The sequence below is a fragment of the Anopheles arabiensis genome, chromosome 3 (assembly GCF_016920715.1).
Source record: "Anopheles arabiensis isolate DONGOLA chromosome 3, AaraD3, whole genome shotgun sequence".
In the NCBI taxonomy this organism is placed as follows: Eukaryota; Metazoa; Arthropoda; class Insecta; order Diptera; family Culicidae; genus Anopheles; species Anopheles arabiensis.
In genome coordinates, this window is record NC_053518.1 from 93429905 (window position 1) to 93454890 (window position 24986).

Sequence of the window (24986 nt, forward strand, 5' to 3'; positions counted from 1 at the left end):
CAAACCTGTTTTCCGGAATTACCGGATCACATTATCTCCGCGTACACATAGAACTTGTTTCAGTCGGTGAAGGTATTTGCAAACATTACACCAACACAAGTGAGATTGAGAACTATGCTTTTGCTATAGCCGTGATAATCTCTCGCGATCGCTGTTGATCGTTTATGCCGACGGAACACATACTGGTTCGAGGTGGTTGAGTATAGACGTTTGATAGTCACACGGTACGATAGATGTGGGGCTCTCAGTAAAGGTTCAACGTTTATGCACAGATAATGTTTCACTTCATTGGTAGAGTAACTTTGTTTTACGGTTTGTTGTGTGTGCTGTCTCTGGCGGTGGCCCAAGAGAATCGGTTAACGTGCGGTAGACGCAAAGTGAAGTCGGTTTACCTCATCCACAATGGCATTGACGCCAAGGCCGGTCACTGGCCGTGGCATGCGGCGATCTTTCATCGAAAGGGCGAGCAGAATGAGTACGCTTGCGGTGGTGCGGTAATTGATGAGAACACTGTTCTCACTGGTAGGTAGAAGTGGTGCAATAATTAAATGCATGTGAATGTCATGGAAGCATCAAAAGAGCAAACGCTTGAAAAAATAAATAAATGATTTTTTTATCATTTTAAGCGGCACACTGCATCTACACAACGAGAGGTATAATCCCAAAAACCCTGGTAACAGTGCATCTTGGACAATTGGATCTTAAAGAAAAAGATGAATACACACAGACTCACAGTTTGCAGGAAATTATACTACATCCTAAATACAACTCCTCAAGTATTATCAACGACATTGCTCTACTTAAGCTGAGCTCGCACATCACCATGACGAAGTACGTGCAACCCGTCTGTCTGTGGACAATGGACAGCAAGCTGGATACGATAGTGGATAGAAACGGAACGATTGTTGGATTTGGTCTGAACGAACAGGATGTAGTTTCGGAGCAGCTCAAACAAGCATTGATTGGTGTGGTCGATCCGTTGACATGCATCGCAAGTGATCGTAGCGTGTTCGGTACGCATCTGACGTCGGACATGTTCTGTGGAAAAGGACAGATGGGTGTGAGTGCGTGCAACGGAGATAGCGGTGGCGGTATGTTCTTTGAGGTCGGCGGCAAATGGTTTGTGAGAGGCTTGGTGTCGTTTACTCCATTGCGTGGAAATACCGGACTGTGCGATCCTCTCAAGCACACCGCCTATACCGATGTGGCCAAGTATCTAGAATGGATTTCGCAGTACATTGATCAGCGAGTGCTATCCTTCGAGAACGACGTGCTGGACATAGATTATGAGGAAAAGCTACGACTGTTCAACTTTGGTACTTGCGGTGTGAAATCTTCAACTATGCTAAATGATGGATCGAGCTGGACGCTTCCCTGGCTTGGATTTGTTATCGTGTCTGGAGCTACTGACAATTTCCGCAGTGCAAGATGTGTGGTGACATTAATAAGCGATTGGTACGCGATTGGCCCTGCACATTGTTTTGCTAACGACGGTATCGAGTAAGTATGCTTTTACCAGCGTCATTGTGTACAGTTAAATTTTAAACACCTTTTCATAATAGACGATCTATTCTACTCGGAGGACCATCGGAATCGACAAAATCAGAATGTTTTGACCGTCATGGAAGCACACAATGTACTTATCCGACCCAAACGGTGCAGATTGAAAGAATTATCACCCATCCGAAGTACGATAGCAATAACTTTGGGAATAATATAGTGCTGATTGAGTTGCTGGAAGCAGCCAATACAACACAGCCGAACGTGAAGCCCATCTGTGTATCAGCTATTCCAGAGCTACGAACAAATGAGATGACCAACTTATCCGTGGCAACCTACTCAAGACGAACGACAACATATGGAGATCAAGCCGTACACCAAACCAGCACAGAAGAATGTATGGATCGGTACGCTGACTTAGGGTTGACCATCAGTTGGAAAAACATGAGATTCTGTGCACGAACGGCAACTAACGATGACTCAAGCTGTGTGTCCCTGAGGAGTGGTGCTCCATTACACCAGTTGCGTTTGCTTGGGGGATCGGAACGATACTTCTTACGTGGGTTTGAAATATTAGGCCTCGCTTGTACATCAGGAGCACCACCAGTATACAACAACATGGATGAATACCTCGACTGGATACTATACAACATGCGATACAACATTCAAGACACAAATGAAGTTGTTCGTATTTTAAAACCTAACATAGCTAAACAAACTCTCGAAATGGAATGGAGCATGTTGCAGCAGCAACCGGGAAAAGAACAGTTGAATCTTTTCAATATGGAAACCTGTGGTTTACCCAGCACGCGCAACCAGAACTTGGGACAGGTAACTGTCCTACCGTGGGTCGGGTTCTTCCAAGCCGCGGAAAATGTTACAGATGAATACTCGACGACAAGAAGTTTGGTAGTGCTCATAAGCGAATGGTATGCATTGACCCCAAAGCGTACGGTACAGAACGATGTTACTTGGTGAGTGACTTTGTGTGAAACGTAAATGATCAATCCTCAATGAGCTTCCTTTACATTAACTTTCTAGGCGATTACTTATACTAGGTCAGTATAATCCGGATGATCCCACCAACTGCTACACTGGCACATGCGAAATAACACATCAGCTGGTAGAAATCAAGAACGTTATCCTTCCTCCGCCCGATCATCCCAGGCAGGTGTTTGCGTTGATAGAGCTGCTTGAGCCGGCCAATCTGAAGGTTCCCTACATCAGACCAATCTGTTTGCCTTTTATGGACCAGCTGTATCAACAAAAACCCATGGAAGTGGTTATATCGTCCAACATATCGTTTACCATTGAAAACAAAAAGCTGAAAATGATCGATTACCTGAATTGCCAGCAAAGGTTGCTGCTCGGCAATCATTTCGTCACCTTCGACGGGGACTTTCCGTGTGCAATCGAGGCGGAAAAGCTCCGACAAACACCTTTATCTTCAAACCTAGGCAGTCCGGTGCAGATGCCGATACGGTACGGAGGACGCACACGCTACTTTCTATACGGAATGGATGGTAATCAGCCGCATATTTTCGAGGACTTGGTCTATGGGCCGTACCTGTTTGGAACGGTTCAGAAGAAAGACCTTGACTGGATAGTGGAGAGCATGCGGGAAAAAGAGCGACAAACTTCATTCATCAGCACAAGCAAGAATGAACGGGTGCATTTGAGCCCAATTCAGTATGCTTCCAAGAGGGCATTGTTTAACTTTAACACCTGTGGGAAATCATCGAGTAGCTATCCAATGCCATGGATGGGGAATGTATTCTCCAATGCACCGTTTTTCAACGTAAGCAGATGTTCGGTGACTCTCATTAGCGACCAATACGTTGTTGGTCCAGGATATTGTTTTAGCGATGCAAGCACAGAGTAAGAACGGCTGTGTGGTTTGACGTTTGCTGGATATACTAAACAGCTTTTTTTTTTTCAGGAACATTATAGAATTCGGGATTGGAAGTGATACGGCCCAGAGAGAATGCACAAAGACAAATAACTCTGCATCATGTCCTCTTCCTAAGCAACGCGTTGCAACCCACAAGATCTTTCTTCATCCGCATTACAACCGAACCAACTATGGCAACGATATTGCGTTGGCTAAGCTTGCTACTCCTGTGGATACATCACTACCGAATGTGAAGCCCATCTGCTTGCCGATTATTGATGAAATACGTAGTTATGATACATCGAGCTTGGTAATGGCCTCTTCTAGTTTAAATTCACTTACTGACTTCAAAATCACCACCGTTGATGATAAGTACATAGATCACAGGGAGTGTCAAAATAGGTGGCAAGGTTTGAGGGTGAGCTTTACCATAAATAACATGAAACATTGTGTGATTACAAAACGAACACAGGATGATGAATGTGTTGGTGTATTTACTGGGGCTTCACTTCACTCATTGCAAAGACTAGAATCGAGTGAAAGACACTTTCTGCGCGGATTTGATGTGATCTTGCCGAGAGGTTGCAGTATCTATTATCCTGCAGTTTACACAAACACAGATGGGTATTTGGATTGGATACTGGAAACTATGGAGCAGCCAGTGGGTTTGCCGTTTGATCTGCAAAAGGAACTTATATTTAGTGACAAATGAAAAAAAAAATCTTTACGATTAACGCACAATGCGTCACGAAAAAATAAAGAACAGATCTGTATTTTTTATATTAAAAAAGCATAGCTAATATACAAACTGAGCGCAAGGTTACACGATTCGCAATTGAACTCTTCTCCGTCCCTAAGTTCTGCAGATAACGCCAGTAGTTGCTATCTACAGAGCCTTCAACGATTATTAATACAATGAGCTCGATGCATGATTGTAGCCGGGTTGATGAGATCAAAGGGCCGTCTTTACTTCTTGAGATTATTTATTGCAACAACCCCCTCGTCGGTCAAGACCTCCTTAGCCACTACTGGGCTTGATTATCGGTAATTTGCTTAGTTCACGCTAGCCAGTTTGTAAGGTTCTAATTGAACGCGTGACGTTGAACAATGTTCAATAAGACAATAAACTATAAACAATAAATAACTCTATGCTTCAGGGTACGTCCTATTTGGCCCTGGGTTTGAGATTTTCCGCAAGTTTTAACACCACGTTACAACAATCTCCCTTGCCCGTGATAGCAAAATGTAGGCCAATAGCCATCTGCTCCATGGATCGTTACTATTAGGATCACTCACAGTTTGGCAGCGGTACAGCACAGTTCGTTCAGTTGTTTCCTCCTCAGGAGCCGGGATTTAATTGTTCGGAAAACGTTGTGTGTTTGATTGTGTGATTATGCGTTGTTCGCTGAAACGGTTTCTCCTTGTGTTAGCACTTCTGTACTTAGTGCCACATACATGTGGACAAGAAGACAATCATTTAACATGCGGTAGACGCAAAGTGAAAACGCAATATTATATTCACCATGGCGTTGATGCCAGGGCTGGCCACTGGCCGTGGCATGCGACGATCTATCATCAAAATAAATATGCTTGCGGTGGATCCATTATTGATGAGAGTACCATTCTCACAGGTATGGTGTAATGTGATGTACTCTTCCACGTTATGAGTAATAATTAATAATGTATAATTTATGTTTGTAAGCATCCCATTGCGTGTATCTTGACAGCGGTGTGATCTCGAAAACTCGCGTGTCAGTACACGTGGGCCGGATCAATCTTAATGAAAGTAGTGAACACACGCAGACGTTCGATGTGCGCGACATAATAGTACATCCGGGATTTAGTAAACGCAGCATCATCAATGACATTGCTCTGATCAAGCTAAGCTCCAACATCACCATGACGAAGTATGTTCAACCCGTTTGTCTGTGGACAATGGACAGCAAGCTGGATACGATCATGGGTAGAAACGGAACGATTGTTGGATTTGGTTCGAACGAGCATAATGTTGTGTCGGATCAACTGAAACAGGCTTTGATCGGTGTGATGGATCCTTTGACATGCATTGCAACTGATCGTAATGTGTTTGGAACACATCTGACGTCGGATATGTTCTGTGGGAAAGGACAAACGGGTGTAAGTGCGTGCAACGGAGATAGCGGTGGCGGTATGTTTTTCGAAACCAATGGCAAATGGTACGTGAGAGGCTTGGTGTCGTTCTCTCCAGAGCGTGGTAACACGACGCTATGCGATCCGCTAAAGCCCACCGCCTATACCGACGTGGCCAAGTACCTGAATTGGATTAAGCGGTACATTGATCAGCGAGTGCTTTCCTACGACAGCGACGTGCTGGATATAGATTATGAGGAAAAGCTACGCCTGTTCAACTTCAAAACGTGTGGTGTGAAAGTATCTAAGGTAGACAATTATAATACCAGTTGGACACTGCCATGGGTTGGGTATGTCACGTCACAACATGAAAACAAACATAGGTGTGTTGTTACGCTCATAAGCGATTGGTATGCGGTGGGGCCGGCAGATTGCTTCGAAAACAATGGCGTCGAGTAAGTCAAAATCTTTTGCTTGTTATGTATAGAACCTTTTACTAATCTCAAAATATTTAATGTTTCTTTCACTAAGCGCGTATGTGTTGCTTGGAAATGGACTAGAATCCCCGGATGCGAAATGTTTCGTAAAAAATGGGTCGACCCTTTGTCACCATCCTTCACAACAACGGCGTATTAAAAATTTCATAATTCATCCAAAGTTTGACAGGACTAATGATGTCAACAATATCGCACTTATCGAGCTGCTGACCCCAGCAGACACCAGCCAGGTTAATGTGAAGCCTATCTGCGTACCTGTTACGTCCGAGCTAAGAACGAACGCAAAGAGAAACTTGCACGTGGCGGTGCTTTCATCCACAGGCGATTCTTTAAAAACCATTCCCATTCGCTATGTGGAGTCCGTCGAGTGCAAAAGACAGTACGCCGACAGTAAGCTGGCGTTGAATCTAGAAAATAGCTTCTGTACAGAGATAGCAAACAAGCAGGATGCACAGCATTGCTTTTCAATGACAGAGGGAACACCGGTGCATGAGATAAGGATGCTAAATGGTGTGGTGCGTTATTTTTTGAGAGGGTCCAAGCTGCTTGGATCGATCTGTGACCAAAATGAGCTGCCAACAGTTTTCAGCAATGCCGAAGCGTATCTCGACTGGATACTGTACAAAATGAAATACAACACGCTCGAGCCCACGAATGCTTTTAGAATTACAACCGTCAACACAACTGAACAAACACTCGTGTCGAAGTGGAGCAAGTTACAACAGCAGCCGGGAAAGGAAAAACTACGTCTCTTTAATATGGACACTTGTGGTTTAACTAGCACGCGTAACCAAAACTTGGGTCAAATGGCTGTCATGCCTTGGATTGGATTTTTCGACGCGATAGAAAATTCCACCGATGAGTCCCCTTCGACGCGGAGCTTGGCAGTGCTCATAAGCGAATGGTATGCTTTGGTCCCGAAAAGCAGTGTACAGAACGGTGCAACATGGTATGTATTATTATGTGGAGTGCAAGCTCTTAACACTCTTTGAACCATTTTATCTTATCGTTGCAGGCGATATCTTGTCTTGGGTAAATTTAATCCTAACGTGCCATGCTTTCCCCCTACATGTGTACCAACATACCAGGAGGTGGATATCAAGAACGTTATCCTTCCTCCAGCCGACGAATCTAAGCAAATCTTTGCCCTGATAGAGCTGCTCGAACCGGCTGATCTATCCAATCCCTACATCAAACCGATCTGTTTACCCTTCATGGACCAGCTATATCGGAACAAGCCCACGGAAGTGGTTGTATCATCCGCCAGTAGTAATTCGTATGCCATCGAAAGCAAGAAACTAACTATGGTAGACCAACCGACATGCCGACAACGATTAATGCGTGAGGGCTTTTTGCCACCCTCCGAGGGGAACCCGTCATGTGCAATCGAAGCAGATAAGTTCAAACAAACGAAAATGTCCCTCGCAATGGGCAGTCCGTTTCAGATGGCGGTTGGGTACGGAGGACGCACGCGCTACTTTCTGTACGGGATGAATTTCCAGATACGGGATACTTTTGAGGAACTGGTCTACGGTCCGTACTTGTTTGACGCGGTTGTGATGTCGGATCTGGAATGGGTATTGGCGAATATGCAGGAAAAGGAGAAACAAACTTCATTCCAGAGCGCAACGAGAAATGAACGGGTGAATTTAAGGCCTGTTCAACATGCTTCCAAGAGGACATTGTTCAATTTTAACACCTGCGGTATATCGTCCAGAAGGGATCCAACACCATGGATGGGATATGTCTTCTCCAATGCACCGTTTTTCAATGAAAGCAGATGCTCGGCGACACTCATTAGCGACTGGTACGTTATTAGCGCAGCAGTCTGTTTCGAAGATCCTAGTGCGGAGTAAGTATGGCTTTGGAGTTAACGTAGGCATGCTATCTTAACATCTTGTTTTCGGTTTCAGCCACATCATACAATTTGGTGATGATATGGATGCTCAGAAAATTGCCACTCAGAAGATCTTCGTTCATCCGCGGTACAATAGAACCAATCATTATAACGATATCGCGTTGGCTTTGCTGCACAGCTCTGTAGATACGTCTGGGTCGAGTGTAAAACCCATCTGTTTGCCAATTATCAATCAAATACGTAGTTATGATACATTGAGTTTCATATTGGTTGGGCATACTTCAACTTCAAATTCTGAGTACAGAATAACGAATATTAATGGTAGGTACATAGATATGGCAGAATGTCAAAAACGGTGGCAAGGCTTGAAGGTGAGATACACCATAGATAGGTCGACACATTGTGTGATTACCAAACGAACGACCGATGATGAATGTGTTGGTTTATTCACTGGCGCTTCACTTCACTCACTGCAATTACTAAGATCGAAGCATAGACAATTTCTGCGCGGGTTTACTGTCACCGCCCCTAAAGCTTGTAGTATCTATTATCCGGCTATCTATACAAACACAGATGCCTATTTGGATTGGATACTGGAAACAATGGAGCCGCCAGCAGTTCAGCTTAACGGCAGACGGCATCGAGAGGAGTTTCGATTTTGAACATGTTAATTCATTTCATCCAGCTTGCGAAACGATCATATAAATAAAAACAGCTCGAATCTAATTCAGTGTGCAACAAGCTTTAAACTCTAGCGAAGAGAAATACGAATCTTAAGAGGGATTCGAATCTTTTAAATTCCGCATTGGCCATACTAGTGTTCGACTGCAACGCTAACGTCTTCATGAGCAATGCGCAACCCTCGCGAGCTAATCTTTTCACTTGCACTTGCACTTGCGCTGTAACCCTTCAGTTTCTACCTTTCCTCTCCTTATTCGCAAGCTGTCCTCCCTTTCGCCTCTTACTCTTTGCCCTACCCATTCACCACTGATAGTGCACCACTCGAGCATCGCACGACCACCACCTGCAACAGATGCCGTTTGAAACTGCAGTCTTATCGTGTTTGAAATGGTCTCGCCAACTACAGCGTTTGCAAAAGTGCCCGACACGCTGTCAAAGTCGCTTCGTTTGCCGGCTCCGGGGGTTCGAATGTGCATCGCAAAGCGGGCGAAGAAAGTTGCGAATAAAGTCCCTGCGAACGCGTAACGAATGCGCCAGCAAACATTCCAGGGTGCGTAGTTTCGAGACCACTGCAAACCATTGCCAATTGAGACGCTGTATGCAAATTATTATTTCATTTCTGATTATTCATTTTATAATGCACTGGCCCCTCTGCTCCTATGGCACCGGGTGGATCTGATGAACTATCGACGCTTGCTGCTGATAAGACACTGCGAGTCTATTTATAGAATGAATCAAGCAATCGAGGCGTGCATGAACCGTGAGCAGATCGTATCAAGAAGGGGTATGAAACAGTGTTTCATCGGCGTCTGCTTGAAGTGGGTGCAATCGTAACGCTCATTCTACTGCTAATATTACTGAATTCACTATCGTTGTTATCTTGATATCACAGTTCAACCGTTAGCAAATAGTTCAAACCGTTTCTACTATTCCTTAATAGAGGGAGCTAATGTAGCGGAGCGTTCGACCGGGTTTTCTGGGGCATTTTTCAAGTGCAAAATCGGTGCCGAAAAGAGATAGCCTCATGCAGGTGAGTGCAAAATATGGCCGCCAGTGATTTATTATTATTATTCCTCAGCCAGAGCAATGAGAGAACGCAACCACAGTCGGCAAACAGCATCGCAAGCAGTTAGAATATTTTTTTGAACTAACATAAATGTGAGAACGAGACAGAGAGGTGAACAAATCGGACTGAGTGTAGACGAATTGAGCTCCCGGATTCCAAGTGTGTGTGTGTGTCTGTCAGCGTCCTAGAGCCCTCTGTCCCTTACGCAAACGTCAAAGCAGAGAGCAATTAAAGCCCGTTTGCACTCACCCGCATACGCGCACGCTCACGAACGTCCGTTCACCAAAACCGCTGCTCTATAGGGCAACATAAAAAACACCCACACACATACACACACTCTCTCTTTTCCCCCCTAAGCACCCAAAGTGCAGTCGGTCCATTCGCGGGAAATGCGTGTGCCGAGAGATCCCGCACAACAACCACACTGCGAGTCTGCATGGACGTGTAGTGTCTTAGGCATTTTGTATGTGTGAGTGAGTGTGTGTCGCTGTTTATAATGAGGAAGGGAGACGATTCACGGGGACGGTAGCGTTTCGATGTCGTCGTCGGCGGCGTAGGCCGGAATTTGTATCGCCGTAAAATCGATTTTCACGCAACGCTACGCGAGCCGGAGTACTAAAAATTGCCTCCGCCGAGGCTTTCCCGATGCCTGTCTGTGTGCGTCCTTCTCCCGCTTCATGGGGGATGGGGTAGCGGGCTGGGACCGATTACCCAGCACGATAAAACCGCACCGCGTCTGGGCGACTGCTGCAGTGACGGCTGCAGCAGCAGCACGAAGAAATGCACCTCGAGGCAACTGGCGGCTGGTAGCGTAGCGTAATAGTAGCGAGCGTAGCATTAATGGGAGAAAAATAATTACACGATTTCATTTCTGTTTTTTTTTGCCTGCTTGCTTGCGTGGCCGTGCGTGACAGTTTTTGCTGACAAAGTGGATTTTTATATCCTGTCAACGTACTGCTTTTAACGTGTTTGACAAATTTTGCTTATTGATTCTGGCGGGAAATGTTTCACCAACATGCGAAGACGGGGTATAGTTTGAAAGGTAGAATGGTTTTACAACATTTTTTTAACCCTGTTTCATCAAACAAATTTGACAAAATAAGAAAAAAAGTTGCAAATATTTATTTTCCAATTTAAAGAACATACAAAAATATAACAACTCGTTACATAAACTTTATACTTTCAACTTCACTAAAACAACAACGTTTGCACTTTTTCTCCTGAAGCGCTGAATTGGCCTGATTGTTTCGGGAGATTTCTTTTTTACCCCGCTTCCTCACCTCCTTACCTCGCCTGAAACCTTAAACCCACCATAGACTCTTCGTTTTATTGCGAGAGATTTTACGAGAAAATCCTCACTCGAATCACCAATGGACTCCACTGCCACCATCATCATCATCATTGCCGTCATCATTCATCAGGCTCGCCCGCCCTAAATAGCAACGTCGCCTCGCCTACACGCCGATGAATTTTGCATTTTCATTCACACAACGCATACACACCCACGCGACCCACAAAAGAGTCTGAGTGACCACACTGCGCACGGGATGGAGACGCCCGATAGGAGGCAGCATGTGTGGAGCTGCTCAAAGCAAGAAAACAAGAGAGGCAACGCACTTTCCCAACACTGTATCTGTACAGAACACAACACACACATACACACATACTTATACTAGCGCCACAATACCACAAACGATGGTAAAATGTCTGCGTGTAGCAAACAGACGTCCTTCCGTAGTAGTGTTTGTGTGCGATGCGTAAGGACATGCGCGTTGCCCACGGTCGGACGCGAGTGAGTGGCTTTCCGCTCCCGGGCACTCACGGCGAAGCCACCCGTTTGAAGTGCCGTCCTTCGAGGCTGGAGGTGTTGGAAAAAGTCGTTCCATGCGAGTGGGTTCGGATTTTTCCGGCCGTCTCAGTAGCGGACACAGACTCGGTGAAGCCGTTTCATAACGAACTCGCGGCGGCCAACCAGCCGACCCGTGTCCTGTACCTTTTGGAGGATCACACGTTTGGGCTTGCTGTTTCTGTTCTACCGTGCCGAGTGAAAAATATTTGTACTTGTTTTAATGGTAATTGGTGGAATATAGCTAGTATAGGATAGTGTTGGGAGTTGGACCTAACGGAGTTTGGTGAGCCTTTCGGTGAACCATTCCATCTAGTAAAAAGAAGCGCGCCCCTGCCGAAGACGATGGGCAAGCAGCAAACGGTGTTGTGACTGGAATAGAACTTTTAAGAGCTACTTCAATTTTTATGTTCAAATGTGTCCTCTGGCTGACGCTTCGTACGAGCAAAATGCAACCAATGTGGACAGTGACAGTGTGTGATTTTCCCTTTTAGTGTGGATTTCAATTCATAGCTAAACAAACAAAAAACCTTTTTCCTCAATCCGTGTAATGCATTGGTTGTGCATTCAGTAGTGCAGTAGCATGCCATCCATACGAAATTGTTTTAGAAACCTTCGTTTGACACTTTTGTGTAGTACTTTTATCGATTTTTCCTCCACATTCTGACGGCTGTCCTGTGGCTTCTTGCAAACGGAACCATATAGTTGTATTAGTGTGTGTGTGTTTTTATCTATGTGTGTGTACGTTTGTGTCTCTGTGCAATCACTAACATAAATCAGCGATCCCAAATAGAATTTTAACTTGGTCATCAATCTGCTTTCGAGTATTGGAGCGCTTTAACATCGCAACTCTATTTTTCTGTGAAAGATTTTTCCCTCAAAAAAATCCTCCTATCCGTTCGTTTGTTTGTATACGTGTGTGCGTGTATAGATATATGTGTGTGTGTATTCGTATGCTAGTTGGTCATGTGGGTGTTGGTGTGATCCGGAGCAACCATCGGCAGGTTAGCAGGAATACATTCGGGCGGCAGAAATCGCACAAACAACTAGAGAAATATCTGGCCCGAAGGAAACATTGATTCCATTGGTGAAGGTGGTAAAAAAGACAAGCAATGGCAAGTTAAAGCTAAAACAATCAAAAAGGAAAGCTTGTTTGTAGAAAAGCATGTGATGGAAAGAAGAAAAGGTTCAGGGTTTCCGAGTGGAATGTTAACGTACAGTTTTCCCACCAGGTGAGTTCCTAGCACAAATTTAGTCTGTAAGTGTATTTGTGTGTTCATTTGATCCTTTTCTTTTGGTTGTATGTTGAGCCACAACGGCTGCTGTTTCCGTCTTCTCTACCACAATATATGCGCTGTGTTGCTAGGACAAGCTAACAATAGTGATAAAAACACAAGAATGAGAATGTTTCAAGTGAAGACTTTTACAAAACGACTCTATTAAGCTGTCCGTTCAGACGCCTTTAAAGCGTCGTTTTTCGCGGGAACAAATTTCTTATTTTAAATTAATCAGTTTTCCATTAATTGTAATTTTTTTGAATAAAAAACATCAAAAATTGCTTCAATTTCCAAAAATTAGTGAAAAATTGACCGATCACGTCCCCGAAAGGATTCCGGTGCTTGTGTGCGTGAGGAAAATGAGTGCGTCCTTACGTTCCTCTCGGTCGACTGCACGAAAAGCTGACACGATGTGAAAGAGAAAGAAAGAAAGAGCGAGAGAGAGAGAGAGAGAGAGAGAGAGAGAGAGAGAGAAAAGTGAAGTGTGCGGGAGGTCGAAATCAAAGTCTCCTGAGAGTCGCCGCACTGAGAGATGACCGAAATCATGTGAGCATTACCGCCTGCTCCCAGCGTGTGCTGGTTAAGCGGAAGGCAAACACACACAAAAGCACTCTCACACACAAACACATTACCCTCTAACTGGAAAATGGGTTGCTGCTAACGTAGAATAAGGGCCACGGCAGGAAACAAATGACAAATGAACGAACGAACGAGCCCACCCGCTTCCAAGCGAGCGGAAGTGAGACAAAAACTCATTAAAATTATTGAGCAGAACCGTTCGGCTATCCCCCGACCCACATCCTTTCTGTCTGTCATTCATTCCGGCCAACATTGGTTTTAGTGTGGAAATCAAATCAAAATCGAAATCGAATTCAATTCAATTGCTCGATGGTGGAGCTGAAAATTCGCAAAAGATTTGCGAATAAAGAGCGGCTGGTGAATTCTGTTGGGCAGAATTTCGACGAAACAAACTAATACTACAATTGCCCAAGACATCCAAAACTAGGTTAGGATATTGGCAAGAATGCGATCGTTAAACTCTCTTTCTTTCGCCTTGCTCTGCATCGTTAAGCCCTTGCTCCGATGGGCGCAACAACGCGGGCTACGGGCGTAATAAACATTCATAATTCATTATCGCCTAGCATCGTCGTTGTCGTGAAAGGCGCGGGAAGCTGTATTTTTTTCTATTTTGGGCAGGGAATCAGCGATAAAATGAGTGGCAAATCGTGTGCACTCTTCCGGGCAGGCACGGGCGGTACGGACTCTCATTTCCATGGTTTCCTACGGTGATGTTTGTGTGTCCTATGTCACGGTTTTTGGTGGTAGTGACTTTTGTGCTTCCTTTTTTTGTAGCTATCCCTTTTCCAATCTCCCACAGTTGCAGTACTAAAGCGGTTTTCAAATATGTTTTACAAAAATGATACAAATCCTATTTGCCTAACAAACAGTCTTCTTCTTCTATTTGGTATAACGTCCTTCGCGAACATGCCTGGCTTATACAGGCTTTCGAGACATAATTCATTACCACGCAAGCCAGCTAGTCACAAATCCTTGCAACGGAGTGATGGTTCATTTCAGGCTTGAACCCATGACGGGCATGTTATTGAGTCGTTCGAGTTGACGACTATACCACGGGACCGCCTGACAAACAGTATGTTACATACAATTTCAACAAAATATTCAGTAACAAACAAGTTGTCCGTTGCCTTATGGACAACTTTTCCATCTTAAAATTCACGAGAAAAGAACGGTTTTCCGATAAACATGGTCCAGTTTTTTCTGTTCGTTTTGAAGTTGGATGCGCCGCTTTTCTTTCCAGACTTCCAGATTTACAAACAAAACGGGAACGAGAGACAAAAAAGAATCAGAAAATCAAGCAAGCGTATAAAAAAGGAGCAGATTAATGGATAAAAGTTAGAAAGCCGGACAAAAAAAGGGGAGAAAAGTGCTGAACATAGTTTCGCCTTGATTTATCTACTTACCAGTTTTTAATAAACCCATGCTCGTTGGGATGGGGCACGTAAATCAATGGGATTTGACAGGTCCGTGTTGAATATTATGCTTTGCCAGGCTCACCACCTTTGTCACACTTGGGAGCCCGGGGAGCCACATTCAGAGATCCGACGGGGGCAGGCTTTACGGTAAAGGAAAGGATGTTAACATAACCTTTTGCCTGTTACACACACATTTCCTTATGCTCACGTACTATTCAAATCCACTACGCTTCTGCCACGGAGCACGGCGCTCCCGAAAACCCAGATTAATGCGGAAATCGATTCGTTACGGTGCTTCCCGAAATTGAAAGCAAAGAAGAGGAAAAAAAACAGTTTCCTAGATTGGCTTGCTTGCATACGTCTCAGGGATAGAGTTTGCCCGAAACGAGCAGAGAGCGTGCTACGTTACCGCCACCTTCGATTCGCTAGTGAGCATCGTTCCGTCAGGTTGGCAATGGCCTACAGATAGATGCGCTCGCCGGTGACCGTCGCAGCTGCATCGGTCCACAGTTGTACTCAACAGTGCACTACTTGCGCGGAACAGTTCTTCACGGGAAATAAGCTACCCGCATGAAGCACTGACTACAGCAAAGGGTCGCGTAGGGAAAGGGACAGACAAATGGTACACTCACCACCACACGCCTCCCACACTTACACCAGGTCCACTTTCGGCGCCATATTTTATTGAAATTTCCACCTGTTTCCGCAGCAGACGAAACTCAACGAACCCAAAACCTCAATGGCGGCGAATTTCACGTTTGCGTAGAGTTGTAGTTGAAATGTAGTTTTAATTACGGAAAAGCACATGCTCTCCCGTTTTTTAGAAAGAGAGAAAGTTCTAGAGCTGAAACGGAAGCTGGTAAGGTTCATTTTTCCGTTAGTGCAACCACAAGGAGTGGAAATGCGTGAAATGAATACTTACCTGTTACCGGAGAATAGAGGAAGTTTTCAACCACCAGGTTGAAATTTTGATGTAAACTGCATTAGGTAAGTGTGTGTTTATGTATGTCGTTGGGCAAAGAATTGTTTTCTCGGTGCGTTTGGGAAACCGTTTAGCATCGCCCCACAAACTTCTAGCTCTATGATGTAGAGCTTACCCACACTAGCGGTAAGTCCTAGCGCGGCAGATTGAAGTAGGCGTAGTTGCAAGGTGTAATGATTGTAGTGCGCCACATGGGGCAACACACACACACACAAGCAACAATTCCTCTTGACATTTATGTCAGCTCGAGCAAACGTCACACTTATCGTAATGAGCGAAACAAACCGTCGCCCTTCCGTGCCGGTGAACCTTATGTTTTGTTTATCTTGGTTCCTGTTTCGGGGGAGCAAGATAAAATTAATTTACCGCTTATGCGTCCCGTGCGCGCAAGTAACTTTTGGAGCCAGCAGAACTTGAGAAACGTCCTTGAAGTCGGAAACGACCGAACAAAAGCGCTCGGGACTTTTGAGGCAGCTCGCAGCAAACCTGAAACCTCGGAAAGTGCTCGTCTACTTGACGAAACACATTACGCCGCATAAATATTTGCATTTCAATAGCGAAAACATTCAACAACAAACACACAGGCACGCACACACACACACACACACACACAGTAGCTCCTCAGCAGCAGCGCTTGTTTCGGGGTCCATTTTCGGGATGCACTTGTACTCATAATTATGCGCTCCACTGGCGTACGGCTGCACCGAACGCGCGGCGGGACGATGGGTTTCGAGTGACCTTCGAGCAAAGCACAACAATTCGCTCGCTAACCGCCCGTGAAGTGAATGATTAACATATTTTGTGCAAGTTTCGCCAAGTGCCCTCAGGACACGTGGTTCGAGTGGCCAAAGTGCTTGAAAAATGCACTCCACCGGAAAGTGATGAGCATGCCACAGCTAAATAGCTGCATCGGGGGCAGCACGGGTTCAACAGCAACAGCAATGCACACACACTTAGCTTTTAGTGTACGTAAAAATTGGTAATGTACAGCAGAAGATGGCTCTCGTTAGGCGACTAGTTCCAGCGGCTAGATAAGTTTTCAGCAGCGCCAAGGAAACATCGGACATAGAACAAAAAGCACTCCCCCAACTTATTGACACCGGGCGAACACGGCCAGAACTTACCACTTTGCCGTGGACAGTTGCGGTGGTGGCGGTGTACGGTGAGTTATGGTGTCCAGCGAAAAGTTTATTCCTTTTCAGCTAAGTTTTCTCCCCTCTTCCAGTAGTACGCTTGCCGAGAGATGAACAAAAGTAGGACAGAACACTTTTATGCTTTTATTTTGGCGCTCGAAAAAGTTGGCCGTAAAATAGCTAGCAGGATTAGAAGTAACTCCGTGTATTTCTTTAATGAGCATTCTATTGAAGCAGTTGTAGCTGGCGAAGGTTGATTTACATCCCCGGTCTGTCTGTTCTAAAGAAATGTAAAACAATTGCCATTTACGGGTATGATTTATAATAGCAGTGGCATTGATTGAGATAGAAGCGGAAAAAAACTGAGTGCCAGATACCATTAAGAATGACTGCCAAACTGCCTAAAACACCGTCCCGCCAAGAACGATTGTGTGAAAATTTGCACAACAACAACAATATTTTACCCAAAAAAAGCAATCGAAAATCGTAAATGCCCTCTATCTCTCTCTCCTTCTCTTTGTATTTAAGTGTTCAGAACAAACTTCCTAAATAATAGCGCGCGTAGTAAGACTTTCCCTCCAACTGCCCGCCCAACCCCGACTGGAAAAGAAGCTACGAAAATCGAGCCAACCGCGCAACGGAAAAGAAAACCGATGCCTGAAAACTTTCCTACCGTGGCGAGTTTCATGTTGCGGCCCATTGTTTGCAAGAACGCCGTTCGCCTTCATTGATCCAGGAACGGGCCCCTCGCTACCCGAAACTCCAACCATCATCGGTCGGTTGTCGGTTGAGCGAGGGGAAAGATAGGCAGAAAGCAACGGCAAGAAAGAAAGAGGCAACAGAAAGCAGAGGCCGATTGTGCAACGGTGAGCTCGGTTCGTTTCGGGCAGGTGTAACCGAGCGATCTTAATAAGTTGCGACTAGCAAGCGCGCAAAGCGTCTTGCAAAGCGGGCGTATCACACCCGGGCACCGGTTATCGGCTTAAAATTTACCAACAGCGAAAGGATATTGCCCGCGTCGCTGAGGCCGGGTGGAAGATCGTTGGGAGGCCGATAGCGGCACTGTCACAAACAATTACCACAGCCCCGTGCAATACCTGTCCCTGGCAGGTTGATGGTGTGTGTCGCGGTGCTGGTAAATGGCAAAGTTAAACCGAGCCGGTACGATCGGCTCGACATTGTTGCGAGATACGAACCTCGGTGGGTGGGTCGGTGAGGTTTCTCCGGCACGGGCGATATGAGCTTCGCACCACACCGTACCGTCTTATGAGTGTGTCCCACCTGAGGGAGGATTCCTTGGGCTTTCCTCTGTCGTGGGCGCAGGTTAGACGGCTTATCGATTGTGGCACGGTGCAGGGGACGAACGCGCCCCATAAACCTGTCCTTAGTGCACAAATGTGAATGTAGGTCCAGTTTGGAGCCGTTTCGAAGAAGTGGGTTAAATTATTCTCCTGCCCTGAATGAAGGTACACAGACAGACGCTCGCTCCCTCCTGTTCCATCCCACTTTCCATTGGGGCGCTGTGTTCCATTTTATTATATTATTCGGACTCCTTTGGGTGTGCACTGCTGCGAGGCTGAGCTCCATTGTTCCGTGGGCGAGTGGCTCAATCCAATGCAACCGTGCGAAAGGTAGCTTACAAACCTTCGGTAAAAGGAGAAAATGAATCTGCCCGCTTTTTCTTATTCCTGCCTATTAGTTTCGCTCCATTGTTTTGTGACTAATGATGCAGAGTGTACGAATGCATTATTTGCCAGCTCTTTAATGGGAGGTTTCTAATTATCTATTCGCATTTCATCTGCAAGTGGTAGAGTAAGAGGAAGCTTAAAGCTCGTTATAATTAGAATTCAAACACTTTAATTATTACCTTTAAATTATGTTTCAACGAGAAGCTAGCGAGATTTGAATGACCTGTACAATCTATATTGAAAAATCATCTAAATTTCCCTCTCTATCTCTTCCCTCTCTCCCCAGCATCCAGCAATTAAAACTTAAGTCACGCAGCCACGCAAAAGGCCAAAAAATTATTAACTGCCAACACCGAACCAGCGCCTCGGAAAGCAGCGACGGGATAAAGTTCATTACCGAAAAAGGCTGTTACGCCGGCATCAAATATTTAACATAATCGGACACTGCCCAAATTAAACACCTGCGGCAATCAACAAATGGCACTAATTTAATCAACTGCCGGAATCGCCACAACACGGCCCGAACTTTCTCCCCCCACCCCCTGTTCCAATGCTTGCGGAAAGGATGGAAAGACGTCTGTAAGAACAGATTGGCCGCCACGAACTCTCCAAAAATTCACCTCACTGCCGCAACCAAATTTCCCTAACAAAAACCGGGGAGCGGTGGAGGTGAAGAAACGCATTTACTTTCACTTCCTTTCGAAGTCCCTGGGGCGTTTTACCAAATGTACTGGGGGAGGAGATGAGGGCGAAAAAAACACACCCAAAAACCCTCGGCCGAGCAGGCACACCTGCACAGATTTGTGCTGCCTCTAATAATCACATTCTAGCAAACAACGTGTGAATGAATTATTGTCCCGACGTGATTTCCCGGTCTATCCGGGTTGAGTGAGAAGACAGAGAGAGAGAGAGAGAGAGAGAGTTTTGAAGGGAAGGGAAAAAGAGGAATGAAATTCATCTCCACTGGGGTGCAAAAAAGTGTTTCCATTCCGTTCCACGCGGGAGGTTGGTCGTCATGTGCCTCATGGTCAGTTCATTAGCCTGATGGTGAAACCAACGCACGTAAACATAACCATGTTTTGCTACCACCTGCAAAGATAGGACCCCTCTGTGTGCGTGTGTATGTGTGTGTGTGCGTGGGTCAGGATCAGGTTTCTGCAAACAAACAAACAAACGCAAAAAAAAGATGCTCAAACACTGGGAAAAGATTCTCCCAGAAGCCAAACCTTCATCATCGCCATCGGATGTCGGCTGTCCTCTCCCGATGGGCAAGAAGTAATTTCAATTTCAACGGAACTTAATTGAATTCGGCGACGCCTACCAGCCCAGAACCACCACCTGACTCACCTGTGCTTCCCTCACCCACTCTCTCTCTCTATCTCTCTTTTCTCTGCTTGAGTATGTACGTGTGTGTGCGTGTCTTTTAAAATGGGTACGTTTTCCGATCTAATGGAGCACCCCTAACGGTGGACGAACCTCTCCCCATTTTCCACCCACGAAGTAATCTTCCCGCGCAGCACAGCGGTGTAGTGGAGAAAATCAATTTTCCATGCAATTTATTTTAAATTTCGTGTATGCGTGTCATCCCTCTTCCCATCCCATCCCTTTCCCCGAGCGATGATAACACGTGGCTTCGGTGGGGAACGGTACACAGTGAAATGATAGTGGAACTAATAGAAACAGACACACACACCGAACAGCGCGCAAGCAACGGGTGAACCCGAACGATCGCAGCAAAGGCACGCCAAACCAATTAGCGTCGGTGTCTGTGTTTGTGTGTTTGGCACTCTAAGTTCCATCTGTTCCTTGCGTAATTATTTCCCTCATCAAATATGCGTGTGTGCATGTTGTGTTTATTTGTAATACCTTTTTCCTTTACTAGTGATAACGTTTTGTGCGTGCGTAAAGGTTCAATTGTGTTTGAGAACGCAAATACATTCCCGCGATTGAAATCACGCTCCGTTAAATTAAACAGGTTTTACAACAGTGCCGCAAAAGTGCTACACAACGTACACACAGTGCAAGACAGCGACAAACTTGACATTTTTTTGGATGATGTTTTCAACAGATAATCACGTGTTACTAATTGAGCTTTCTTTTTTATCGTTTCTTTAGCATACAAATCAGTGAACAGTTTCCTTTGCAATTGTTGTGTATTGACCTACCGGAACAATGTGTAAACAGTAGTGAGTGAGTGGTTTATTCTTTCTGCCGTAGTTTAGCAAACATGTGGCATCATGACTGTTGCAAGTGCACTAACGAACGTCAAGCCAAAGCGGCATCGAAGTGAGTGTGAAGCAGTGAAACCGGCGAGCCAGTGACGTGCTCGGAACGTCAGAACACACACACATACACACACAGTATGGCCGCGACGTCCGAAGTGACGTCCTGTGGTCCTGGGAGACCACCGCCAAGGGAGCGTACCGGCTCATCGAGCCGGAGGGGGAAACTATGCCAGAGTCGCTGGATGCAGCTGGGCACGGTTTGGGTGACACTGCTGCTGGTGCTGCTCACCGTCGGCCATCTTGGGAGCGTGCACGGCGAGAAAACGAAAACATGTAAGTAGTCTGTAGTAGCGTTGAGTAATTTTAGCTTAAGAAAAACAGCTTTGTGGAAAGATTGCCGCATGCAGAGGTTTTTAGAATTAAGTAAATATCTTTGCCTTTATATGACACTATCCGGAAGTTTTGTAATTTAGCAACTGAAAACAAGAGTTCACGTCTCCATCGCAAAAACCAAATCAAAGTCGATTAAGTAAGTTTAAATGAAAGCACAACAAATCACCCCCCAATAAAAAAAAACCCAAACCTTTTCATCGGCTTTTCCCAACCACCCCACAGAGGCCGGAATTGCATTTATTGTAAACAACCAAAAGTACAACGCGCTGCCGGCTCACGAGTCGGGCGCCGGAAACACGCAAAACCCCATTCGCTTCATTCGTGCTGGCTGTACTGTGGTGTAGCGAAACGTGATGAAGGAGGGGTTCGTTTGCCGTCTTTCGCCACGACGGCTGCCGTTTCGGGCTAGACCGCTAGGGGGGGGGGGGAGGGAACACATATACACATTTTTCTACCCCAGTATTCACCGCCAATCGGCAACATTACTGCTATTATTAGCTAGGCGTGCGATCCCAACCCACTCGGTGGCTTTCATGTCACAGGCCAATAAAACATACAAACGCGCCTCCTTTTCCCCTTTCTCTCTCTCTCTCTGTGTCCTTTCCCCTTCGACATACACTTTGGCAGCAGACACGTATCGTGTGTGGGGAAAACGGGACTCGAGCAGTAGGATGTAGTACAAGTCAGCAACAACAACCTTCATCACATTCGTCGTCCTCAGCCGACCACAAGGCAAGGAGTCGGTGAAGACGTCGCTGGTCGTCTTTTCCCGTTCGGCGACCGGGGGGGAGGGAAGGCGGTGGTGTAGGTAGCTAAAGGCGATGCTTCACGCTTATATTGATGCGAGGCGAGGAAACAGTTGTACAGTGGGTCACTTTGTGGTAACAAACAGTTGCATTCGTATGAAAAACCCATCAATCGTTGTTAGTCCACGATGCTTTGAGGTTTCAATTTCCAACGAGCTTTCCTTTTCTTCCTTTTTTTCAGCAGGGAATGAATGGTCCAGCGTGTTAGTTAGTTAGTTGAAAGTTTAGTTCACGACGCTTGGTGCAATTAAATTTAAACCATTATAAAAAAACAAAACAAAGCCTTTGTGTTTGAAACCCAATTCCAATTACGAAGCATAAACAATGTGCAAATATTCTCAATTTATTTGGGCATGCAAAACTTCTTCGCCTACATTACACCCCAAAACGAGAGGGGGTTTTGCAAAACAAACAATACAAAACAATAGAAAATGTTCCGATGCCTTCCTACAATGGAAAAACAACCGCTCGACAGCAAATAATCCAATCAAGAATTAAAAACTCCAGCCCCTTCCAGACACCGGCCCCCGAACGCCACCCCAATGGAAAGTCAAAATTATTCGTTGTAATTTCAACTTTCGCCTCGCTTAAATTGGAGGCCGGCGGACGAATTCCGACGAACCACCACAATCCGAACCGGAAGGATGTAGTAGCAGCTCACCGACCGATTCGGATGGGGACCCTTGCAAGAAGCAGGTGCAATTAAGTAGCGCCCGGTGTGAGCTTGGCTGGAGCCGGACGGGACGGGCACAAAAAGTTGTGCTTGTGTGCCTGTATTTCCAGCCCCCTTTAGTTGGAAGGTGGGGAAAGGCGAGTTGGAGGGGAACCACACCACTCAGGACCCGCAAAGAGGGTGGAGCGCTCCGGAAAGAGGACGCTGTAATATGTAATTGAATGTTGGTGTATTTAATTAGCATGCCCCGGACGGATGTGGGCGGATGTGTTAAAAGGCAAAGAAATGGGGTGAAGGGAAATGAGAAAGTCGGGGGGAAAAACTGACACATACACGCACGCACACAACACGAAACCTTTCACTGGCACAAAGCACACAATACACGGAACCGGCCCAATTCATTGGTGATTTGGGGATCCAAAGATTTGCGTGTTGTAAAAATAGCAGCGTTTGTGATATGGTTGACCCCCCCTAAGGAGTTCCGGGGGTTCCATTGACCGTGGGCCGGGCCGTGGTCCATCACGAATGGGTTTAGGGTCGATGTTTCGTTTTATGAAGCAGTAATCGACCGAGTTTCGTGATGCCGCGAGCACGGATTATAACCTCACTTAATGTAACCATCCGATCGGTGTGTAAGCATAAGTGCTGCACAATAAATAAGTTCTCCGACGTTGGAACCGCCGAATACGGTTGGAGATGAATGTCTTGGACGGTGGAAACATCCTCATTGCAGCATCGGAGCATCTCTCCATCCGGAACTGCTAGAAGTCAAGCAGGGAAAGGGAAATAGTGTAACCGACCTTACTTGTTGATACTTGCACATCGAGCGGAGCGGTTTGGGGGTTTTATTGAGCGAGCTTTTATTTGTTTATGCATCGCACTAAATCACAACCAACACTACCACCATTACACGGAGGACCTTCGATTTCTGGTACGCCATGTTCAACACGTCCGGGAGTGGTGTAGCCAACAAGGACGAGGGGACGGCGGAACCAGAAGTATCGTTTGCACAAAGTGGCAATAAAGTAATGATGAATTGGAGTGCGGGCCTATCCGAAAGGCCGATCACGTACCTTCGGCAGCACTAGCGGCAGGAGCTAATTGCAGGAGCGTCGCGTCGACCGGACGATGGGCGGTACTCCCGGCAGGTGGGCGTCTCGGGTTGGCTCGGGCAGAAATAAATCTTCTTATTGTCGCAGACACTGCCCTAACCTACACGTGTACGTGTTTTAGCGTAAAATCCAACCCCCTTTTGAGGAGGGAACTCTGCTTGCAAAACATTACCATTTGCCATCATCGTCATCACCATCATCGTCGAGATCTTGGGCGTGGGACAGCAGAAGGGTTTCTCTGGACCCTTTTGCCCGGCATAAACAATGGAAAGCACATTTGCCAATTGCGTTCGACAATCAATAGATCCTGCTTCCGGGAGCACCAGAGCACCAGCACTGTGTCCGATCGTCTTCGGTGAAGTACATCCACTTTCGAGGGATTATGCCAGTGTGCTATACCGGTTTGGGAAAGTGAAGTCGTACCGTACCCCCTTTGAAAGTTGCCCTTGCATGAGACCTGTGCACTGTGAGCCACCCCTCTCAAAACAGGCGTTTCGTATGCAAAAGCATTGGGCACACACACAACTGCTGTCCGCTCACCCCCGTTCCCAGGGTGGAATTCTTTTCCGATTGCCAACCCCAAAGGGGGATACGTTACGCTTACGTGTTCGTGTGCTCTCCCTAAAGTGCTGTTTCTCTGCCCCCTGTCTCTGCAACCCTCCGGCCAAACGGTCCCATTGCGTGTCGAAGAGTGCATTTGCCCGCTGAACCCCCGCCTGGGCACCGAGGGGCGTTTGTTTGTTTGTCGTTTGTCGCAAAATGAAAGCGTCTCGGTCTCTCCCAGTGCCCGGTGCCACCTCTGCAGGCTGAATCTCAGAGTCAAGATGTGTGCGATACTGTTCCCTTTTTTCCCCCTTTTTTCCCCAGCGACGTACTTGGATACCAGAGCAAGAAAGATGAACCAAAGGCAGTAGGCATCCCAGTGGTTGGACAAACAGTCGTACAAACAACATGCCACGCCGCTCTCCCTTTTGCGCTCCCCGAAGCGCAAGTGGACACTATCCACCGGAAACATGTGTGATCTTTCCGGAAGAGTCATTAAACGGATGAAAGGTAGCATCAAGTGTGGTCGTTCTCGGGGACCGTCCCTTCGGTACGCTGGAACCGGAACTGATACGTATGTACAGGCACTTGTTTCTGTAGCGAGTGAGTGACCCGGACCCGGTTGGGTACGTCTCTCGTTCCAATTGATGTGGACACACACACACATGTGTGGCTGTGTGTGTGTGTGTTTTTGTATGACTATGATGTCATT

General features: G+C 46.1%; 3 protein-coding genes and 1 long non-coding RNA gene across 13 annotated transcripts in view; 3 read left to right on the forward strand and 1 right to left on the reverse strand.

Moving 5' to 3' along the window:
- The first annotated feature begins 99 nt into the window (after positions 1 to 99).
- Positions 100 to 4151, forward strand: LOC120904842 (chymotrypsin-C-like). 2 transcript variants are annotated; one of them, XM_040315256.1, is made up of 5 exons: positions 100 to 522; positions 627 to 1500; positions 1563 to 2474; positions 2542 to 3378; positions 3440 to 4151. In XM_040315256.1, the coding sequence occupies exons 1-5, from the start codon at positions 276 to 278 to the stop codon at positions 4101 to 4103; spliced, it is 3534 nt and encodes a 1177-aa protein (XP_040171190.1). In that variant the 5' UTR covers positions 100 to 275; the 3' UTR covers positions 4104 to 4151. The 2 variants fall into 2 exon arrangements, with proteins under 2 accessions (XP_040171190.1, XP_040171191.1); XM_040315257.1 differs by lacking the exons at positions 2542 to 3378; positions 3440 to 4151 and having other exon boundaries at positions 1583 to 1724.
- A 552-nt stretch (positions 4152 to 4703) lies between these two features.
- Positions 4704 to 8580, forward strand: LOC120904843. The gene is made up of 5 exons (XM_040315258.1): positions 4704 to 5022; positions 5094 to 5955; positions 6032 to 6946; positions 7013 to 7849; positions 7911 to 8580. Exons 1-5 carry the CDS (start codon positions 4785 to 4787, stop codon positions 8515 to 8517), a joined length of 3459 nt encoding a protein of 1152 aa, XP_040171192.1. The 5' UTR covers positions 4704 to 4784; the 3' UTR covers positions 8518 to 8580.
- A 763-nt stretch (positions 8581 to 9343) lies between these two features.
- LOC120904845 overlaps positions 9344 to 24986 on the forward strand; it is a 57762-nt gene continuing 42119 nt past the window's right edge. For 2 of the 7 annotated variants that reach the window (XR_005739829.1, XR_005739830.1), the window contains exons 1-2: positions 11475 to 11674; positions 20638 to 21080. Coding sequence is in view for 5 of the 7 variants with exons in the window: in XM_040315264.1 (XP_040171198.1) it covers positions 20885 to 21080 (196 nt within the window). In the remaining 2 variants the exon portion in view is untranslated. The other 5 variants (XM_040315264.1, XM_040315261.1, XM_040315260.1 and 2 more) reach the window with 5 other exon arrangements.
- LOC120904847 lies at positions 13877 to 15826 on the reverse strand. 3 transcript variants are annotated; one of them, XR_005739833.1, is made up of 5 exons: positions 15642 to 15826; positions 15352 to 15575; positions 14932 to 15013; positions 14708 to 14859; positions 13877 to 14545 (listed from the first exon to the last, which is right to left on the reverse strand). It is a non-coding gene; the product is annotated as an uncharacterized LOC120904847 (long non-coding RNA). The 3 variants fall into 3 exon arrangements; XR_005739832.1 differs by having other exon boundaries at positions 14708 to 15013; positions 15352 to 15563; XR_005739831.1 differs by having other exon boundaries at positions 14708 to 15013.

Bases quoted from the DNA above. Each gene is read 5' to 3' on its own strand.
- LOC120904842 (XM_040315256.1), top strand. From the start codon at position 276: ATGTTTCACTTCATTGGTAGAGTAACTTTGTTTTACGGTTTGTTGTGT. The intron at 523-626 runs GTAGGTAGAAGT...TATCATTTTAAG, and splicing joins TGAGAACACTGTTCTCACTG to CGGCACACTGCATCTACACA. The intron at 3,379-3,439 runs GTAAGAACGGCT...TTTTTTTTTCAG, and splicing joins TTTAGCGATGCAAGCACAGA to GAACATTATAGAATTCGGGA.
- LOC120904843 (XM_040315258.1), top strand. From the start codon at position 4,785: ATGCGTTGTTCGCTGAAACGGTTTCTCCTTGTGTTAGCACTTCTGTAC. The intron at 5,956-6,031 runs GTAAGTCAAAAT...TCTTTCACTAAG, and splicing joins TTCGAAAACAATGGCGTCGA to CGCGTATGTGTTGCTTGGAA. The intron at 7,850-7,910 runs GTAAGTATGGCT...TTTCGGTTTCAG, and splicing joins TTCGAAGATCCTAGTGCGGA to CCACATCATACAATTTGGTG.